The following is a 7,895-nucleotide window of genomic DNA, read 5'->3' as shown; positions in this document are numbered from 1 at the left end:
TATTACTAAAATGAAAATACTATTTTCTTATTTAAATATTATTAAAAACTTCGTTGAATACGACATTTGTTGTTGATAAGTTTGGATTGTTATCTTCATCTAGAAGTAGAATGTTTAGACTATTGCGACTCTTAACTCTTGACAAAGCAACGTGAAGTTGCCTATTGGTGAACACTGATTTTAGCAAGTAAAGTCCTATATGCGATAATAATTTACCACATAGTGAAATACCTTGATTTTTAATGTTTTTCTCCTCATATATAGTATCCCGTCAGCTAATAATGTCTAAGTTGTATTCCAAATACGATTTGGTTTGTTAACACTATTAGATATCAATAGCATCACAAACAGTTTTCTGAATTGATGACCAGACCTTATTAATAGCTGCAATGAATTTTCTATGGTCAAGCAATAGTCCCATAAAATAGAAAATATCTTAAAAGTTAGGATATGTAATCCCATTAACTATCATAATAGACTCATATGTTGTGCAACGTTTTTGAATAATTACAAAATTCTCATATAATAGATATCACATGTACCCGATGGAATATAGTTTAATCTCCTAATAAAATATTCTCTCTTGCGTGGATATCATTTCCTTTCTTCTATATTATAAACAAATTGATTTGAAAACTCAGCATACATTAAAGTTTGACATGTTTTAAATTCTTTGTTGGCCTCCATCCATGCTAAGAACATTTTATCTTTCCCTTTCTCTTAATCCATGATTTTTTCAAGATTGCCATCGTATTTAAAGATGATATTTTGTTTTTCGGATAAATAAAAGGCAAATAATTTGTTTGCCAAAATTCTCCACATAGCCTCCTGTATAGACAAATACCCACAATCATAAAATTATTTAATCTCATAATACATTTTTTTAAGTATGCTTTATCTTTTATATATTTAATATTAATATATTAATAATAATATTTTAAATAAAAAGATAGAAAAATATTTATTCATCGAAAATAATTTTTTCCTCAATAAATTAAAATTCTTCAAGCACAAAAACTATAATATAACAAAAATATTTATAATAAAATAAAATTAAAATAATAATCTAAATAGAAAATACTAAAATAAATAAATTTAAATTTATAGAATAAAATCTTGAAACAAATCTAAATAAATAAATTTACATTGAAGTAAATATTAAAATTTTTAGATTTTATTTTACTCATCTAATATGTATAAGTGTTTATATTAAAAAAACTAATTATAACTTAAAAAATAACAACAACAAAAATTGTACCAAATTATATACATATATGTTTTATATTTTAAAATTTAAAAATTAAAAAATTCATAACATTTTAAACACACTTTATAAATTATTTTTTATTAAAAAAATAGTTACAATTTAAAAATTAATAATTATTTATTTATTTTATTTTATAAAAATAAAACCAAGTATTTTTTAAAAAATAACAACATTTTGATGATTGTCTCATGCAAGTTTGTGTCTCTCTCTCATTCTCAACTCCTTTCTTTCTTTCTTAAATCCTATTCGGTGGAATGAATGAAACCCAAAGAAGTATTATATATATTCGATAACCATAAGTCACGTTTGGCTTTTTTTTTTTCACATTGACCGAAAGCCAAGTAAATGATTCTCTTTTAATTAATTATAATATTAATTTTTTATTTTTTTTAAATATCTCATTATAATAAAAATAGTTTAAAAATCTTAATGAATTTTAAACTTAAAGTATCATAAAATTTAATTTTAATTACTTTTAAAAAAATAATTTTTAATTAAAATTCTCAACAAATATAATAAATCATGAATAACGCATTATTCAATTTTCAAAAACTCAAGTTGTTATAATATTCAATAACATCTAGAATGGATTAAAATAACAAAAAATTGTTATCAATAAGTTTGTTAAGTAAAAAATACAACCGAAATTATCAATAAAATAAATAATTTTATCCATGAATTATACTTTTTCTAAAACAATAAACTTACCAACCAAATACGTATAATCGAACTCAGGAGTATTGAGAGTGTCAAAATTCACAAAATTAAATCCATCTCCTGGGATACTTGATAATTCTGGAAGTATGTGCACATCGATATATTGGTTTAAATTAACCACATACTCATGATGAGTAGTCATAAAATTACCCACATTGAGTTCAAAGATAAAGATTTTCATATGAGTGCCACGTTAGCATATAAAATTTTCATTTGTATTACTATAAAGATAAATGTTCTCTATATTTGATTGGCTTTAATTTAAATTTGAATTAAATTTGTAGATAAAATAAATATTCAAAGTTTTAAATATAGCGTTCAAATAAAAAGAATCAACAGATTTTAAAAAAGGTGTTTGCTTAACTATAACTGAGGCGTATTAAACATGGTAGAGATCTTATACGACAAAAGTTGTTACTTAATTTATAAATAAAATTTATCTTAGCAAAATTTAAATAATTAAATATTATCTTTATTTAATTTAATAAATTTAAATTAATTTTTTCAAAAATTTTAATTTATGAGCAAATAATTTAAAATTAAAAAATAACAACTTAAGTAAATAATAATTTATGATTTAAAAGAGTAATATGTATCTTAAAATTTAAAAAATAACAATCTAAATAAATAACTTAAAATTTAAAAAATAACTACCTAAGCAAAACAACCTAAAATTTAAAAAATAACAACCTAAGTAAAACAATCTAAGCAAATAATTTAAAATTTTTAAATAGAGTTTCCTAATTAGCTAGTACAAATTTTAATTTTTTAAATAAAATTTTATAAATTAATTCAATTTTATCGGAACAATATTAGAAACAGAATTAAGTATAGAAGAATGTCAAATTAATTTTTTTAAATAATATAAATAACCTCACATTTTAATAAGACTGGTAATTCTATTTACTTTAATATAATCTTTTGTAATTAGTATAATAGCTTATAAATTATATAAAATTTTAAAAAATATTTTCAAACTCAATTGCTTACTTAAAATTCAAAAAAAAAGTTTATTTGAATTTAAATTTAAAATTTAAACATAATACTTTAATTAAAAATTATAATTAAATTTTTTTAAATAAATACACATTAAAAATCAATAACTAACTGTATCAACAATAATTCATATGAGAAATTTAAAACTTTATTACATTAAATACTAAATTAGAAATTCATAGAATATCAACGGTGTGAATAGAATTAAAAATAAAACCACAAGCAATAACCAAATAACTTCAATTTATATTTAAAAAAATTCTAAATTCCAAACGTATAAATCGAAAAAAACCAAAAAAAAAAATAACAACTTAAGAAAAAATAATGTCTCTACCAAAACAAACATATACTTGATATTATTCTATTAGATAGACTCTAGAAGAGATTCTGAAACACGTGCATCCAAATTCTCAAGTTTCATTCTCAATCTTGATCTTCTTGCATATTGAGGTATCTCCTTGCACCTTCGAATCTTCCGACTCCGGGGATAGTCGCTTGGCTGATGTAATATCATTTTTCAACACTTCAGATTCATCATTGTCCGCAACTTCATTGGAGAATTCAAGTAACAAATTCTGTACAAAATACTATGTTAAATTAAAGACTTCATTCTCACCTTTAATTATCTCAATAATATTTTTTGAATAAAATAAAGATCTAACTTTGAGAAAATAAATAAATAAAAGATTCATTTTTTAAACAAATACCTTAGCACCTTCTACTTTTTCCCCTTCAATGATTGATGGTGTCTTTGAAATTGGAAGCAAACTATCGATGTAGTCAACATCCTAAAATTATAATTAGTTATTAATTATTATTTAAAAATTAGATACTACTAATGACCAAAGAAGAGAAAAATAAATTGATTTTTAATAGAAAGTGAAAAATGTGGATTATCAGTCATTTTCTTAACTTTATAAGAAGGTGAAAAATGTGTATTATCAGATATTTGAACTTCAACGATGAAGAGAAAGGTCTTATCAATTAGGTTGAGAAAAAGTGTAAGTGTATCCCATAGATCTCCTTTCTGCAGGGTATTACATAATATATTAATAATAAATAATATAAAAATTATCATTAAAAATATCTTCACTAATGTTTTTAGAAATAAATATTGGTTAGAACTTACCAATAGGAGTGGATCAAGTATCTCTACACAGCTCTTTTCCAGAACTTGTTTTGCCTCCTTGTCAAAGACTACAAAACATGCAAAATAAAATAAAATAGAATTGATGAACAAAAATCAAAGAACGATTAGATGGGAATAAACAAATAAATTTAAAATATAAATAATATAAATTTAAAATAAAATAGAAAAATATTAATAGAAAACTCACGTCTTCATCGAGTCAAACCATCTCAATTGAGTATGGCAATGGAGAATTTTCGTAACTTGGTAGTGTCCATAACCGTATCACTCGTATACGACACACAAATTGTCGATGGTAGGATTGATGTCTGCAATTTTGTGAATACCAGCCATTGGAATAAGTAGAGAGATTTTGAATATATGTAAAGAAAGGGATTGACGTATTTTAAATTGTGGTGCTTTACATCTCTCATAACTTATATTTTTATAGTTGACTCATAACTAAAATTTTTTAAATTTGATTGACTTAAATTTAAATTTAAATTAAAGTCAATCAAATTTGAAATTTAAAAAATAACAACTTAAGTAAAACAACCCAAACAAATAAAATAATTTAAAATTTAAAAAATAACAACTCAAGTAAAACAACCCAAACTTAAAATTTGAAAATAACAATCTAAATAAATAATAATTTATAATTTATAAATATAAATCTAAAAATTTCTAGTGACCACATGTCAACAAATGAACTCTCAAACCCAATGTATGAGCACCACGTTAGTAAATGAGCTCCCCATTTGTATTATTATAAAGATAAAGATAAAGATAAAGATATTGAAATAAGAGAGTAGAGAGTCTAGTGACCATAGACATAGCAGAATCCATGATCAAACAAATCCCAAAACTTTGAACCACCCCCCATGCCATTATTTCCATTTTTCTATGTTTTTGGCTTTCCTGACTCCCACGAGGCACGATTCCTTAACCTTAACATGTCACCATTCCCATAGCCCCCGCATTAATCGATCAATCTTCCTTCTGTGCAATTCCCAATTCCATTCTCATATAATCCCTAATTAGGGTTTTTCCTTCCACCCCCAATTTCCCTTTCCCCACACTTCCCTCGCAAGGGGAGAAAAATGCCGCAGTCGGTGCTGTCAGCATCTGCAGCAAATTCTTCTTCTTCGTCATCTTCTGAAATTCCAGTACTTTCTGGAAGGTTCCACGATTGGGTTTTCGAGTGCCACGGGTTCTGGCACAACGCGGTGCTGATAATCGCGTCGTTCTTGTTCGTTCTGTACTTGGCACTTCAATCTAGAAACAGCTTCCGGAAACTCTCACATGGCCGCTCTCACATCATCATCTCCTATTACTTCTCCCTTTGGCTCGTTAGCTTGCTCAACCTTGCTTGGTCAACTTTTCAGGTCGCTCACATTATGAGTCTTTCATATTCGTTTGTTTGTTATTGAAATTAATTTTGATGCATCAACCCCTTATCTACTTGTGTTTAATTTTTTTACTTGTACAGTAATTGGCTTAAAAGGTAACTACTGATTAGTGTATACTGAAAGACTCTTTTGACTTGCATTTATATTAAAATTTCAACTTTTTTTTATCAGCGCATTATATTTTCAAGTGGTGTTTCATGTTAAGTTTTGTACATTGGAAAAAAAATAGTAAAGAGCTTTTGGAAGCGTTTTTGTTGAGCTCCGGTGGATTGCAGACATTGGTGGTGATGACCAGAAAAAATGGTTTACTGTTATTGTCTAATGCTAAGGAGATTTTGAATGAGCCGTTCAAAAGAGATTTAAGCATAGATGGGCTGAGTTCAGATCTGATTCATGACCAAGGCTTTGTTGTTGTATTGTATTGTTTTCTAATGCTATTTGATGTTTGCTTTTGAAGTTTTAATTCTTTTCAGCAATAGGTGTTTAAGGAATATTTTGATTGTAAGGTGTTCAAATGTATAAGCTAAGTGAAATCAGGCAAGGATTTATGGCACTGGAGGTTGCATGTTAGTGTCTGAAAGGTAAAATTGTTTTAATTCTATGTTGAGGTACAGGTATGGGAGTGTTCTCCTGGAAAAGAGCTGGCATGGAACTTGTTATCCTTGTTCACGACATCAGGAATGCTGTTTCTTGAAGTGAGCCTGCTTGCCTTCTTATTTGAAGGGAATAATGCCACTGGCTTAGAACCATTGACAAGGACTTTTGGTATCTCGGGAATTGTTGTTGGATTTGATATATTGTTGAAGGTAACTTTTTCTCTGCTAGAAGCCTGCTTCTACTTGTGGTTGTGTATGAATCAATTGTTGGATCTTTTTCCTTTTTGTTAGGCTATATATCTGTTTGCATTTGGGATCCCTTTGTTCATTGACACCAATGACAGTAATCACCACACGAAGTGGAACTTGTGGGTCATCCATAAGCTGGTGCTAACTGTTATTTATGGCTTCATATTGTTCATGTATCACTCCAAGTGGAGAGAGAGGTTACCTGGTGAGTTTAATAATTGTCTGCATTGTTACATCATGTGCATAATTAGTCTTATGATTGTGTTTGCTTAGCTTCATTCCCTTTGTTTTTCATTGCAGCAAGACCTGCGTTTTACAAGTATGTTACCATCATGTTCATCATGAATGCACTTGCACTGTTTGCTTGTGGCCTTAGTGGAAATGGCACTGCTTTTGGTTTCTGGTAAGATTTTACTACGTAGCTTTGAAGATTGAAAAATTCTTGGATGGGCACAAAATTGTAATATAACTCGTCTATATCTGTACTCACAAGATGGTTAATGAAACTGATGCTGTGTTAACTTTTGTTTGCAGGTTGTACCATGTCACAGTTGTTTGTTACCATGCCTTTTATCTTCCACTTCTGTATATAACATTTCTGGCAGACTTCTTCCAGGTTATAGTGCCATCATACCATATATATATATATATGGCAAATTCTAGTACGAAGATGTTTCAATAGCTATGGTAGCTATACAAGTGTTGCTAAAATTAAAGTTACATTTTTTTTACATTTGGGTAACACTTTTTCTTTTATTTTTTAAATTAAAAACCGTTGTTAAATAGTAAAAAGTATTACTTTAATTTTGGTAACACTTTTTAAGACACCGCAGTGGCCATAGCCATCATAACATAAGCACTATAGTTGCCACTATGGAAGTTACTTAATTTGTTGATGTAACCAGCGTTCTTACTGTGTTTTGATTACAGGAGGAAGATTTGCATTTGGAAAATGTTTATTACTCTGAAATGAAAGATGCTGGTTTCTTTGAAACCGATTGGGAGTGAGGTGCTATCATTTGTTCAAATCAGATTAATATGGCCTCAAATGTACTAATTGCAGCTCATCCTTCCCGTTCTCGAAATGTATTGTAAATATGTTAGTTGGTTGCATTATGTATAATAAAGAAACTGTTGTTATACGTTATTTACCAGAATGTGAGAAAAGTAATTAGTCCGAGGGTACTGTTTGCGAACGTACCCAGTTAGTGTAAAATTAGCGTGTTCTATTATACGTTATTTTCAACAAGAATTGTACTTTTCATTGTGCACAAGCTACCAGTTCATCATGGAACACAGTATCTGATATTCCAAGCTGTATATAGCTTGAATAGGACAATGTCACCAACTTAAGACTTCCGAATACTGGAATAGATATGGGGTATTAATGTATAGGATGTTATTTTTTAAATATCAAATTTTTCTAAAGTGAGAAAATTAGTAAAATGATAAAGTGAGGAATTAATTTTTAAGTTAAGATAGTATGACTTAAATATAATATAAATTATAAATTTAATAGTGATTAATTATTT

General features: G+C 27.5%; 1 protein-coding gene across 1 annotated transcript; it reads left to right on the top strand.

The window, feature by feature from the left end:
• The first annotated feature begins 4,947 nt into the window (after window positions 1–4,947).
• On the top strand, window positions 4,948–7,637 carry LOC130951574 (protein CANDIDATE G-PROTEIN COUPLED RECEPTOR 2-like). Its single transcript, XM_057880261.1, has 6 exons — window positions 4,948–5,494; window positions 6,133–6,324; window positions 6,406–6,568; window positions 6,664–6,766; window positions 6,898–6,979; window positions 7,294–7,637. The coding sequence occupies exons 1-6, from the start codon at window positions 5,210–5,212 to the stop codon at window positions 7,369–7,371; spliced, it is 903 nt and encodes a 300-aa protein (XP_057736244.1). The 5' UTR covers window positions 4,948–5,209; the 3' UTR covers window positions 7,372–7,637.
• Window positions 7,638–7,895: the final 258 nt, after the last annotated feature.

Source organism: Arachis stenosperma, chromosome 9, assembly GCF_014773155.1.
Source record: "Arachis stenosperma cultivar V10309 chromosome 9, arast.V10309.gnm1.PFL2, whole genome shotgun sequence".
Lineage (NCBI taxonomy): Eukaryota > Viridiplantae > Streptophyta > Magnoliopsida > Fabales > Fabaceae > Arachis > Arachis stenosperma.
Note: the sequence above shows the minus strand (reverse complement) of the source record. Positions and strands in the feature narration are given on the sequence as shown.

Excerpts from the sequence above, each read along its gene's own strand:
- LOC130951574 (XM_057880261.1), top strand. The coding sequence starts at position 5,210 with ATGCCGCAGTCGGTGCTGTCAGCATCTGCAGCAAATTCTTCTTCTTCG. Across the intron at positions 6,325-6,405 it reads GATTTGATATATTGTTGAAG|GCTATATATCTGTTTGCATT; the intron begins GTAACTTTTTCT and ends CCTTTTTGTTAG. Across the intron at positions 6,767-6,897 it reads GGCACTGCTTTTGGTTTCTG|GTTGTACCATGTCACAGTTG; the intron begins GTAAGATTTTAC and ends TTTTGTTTGCAG.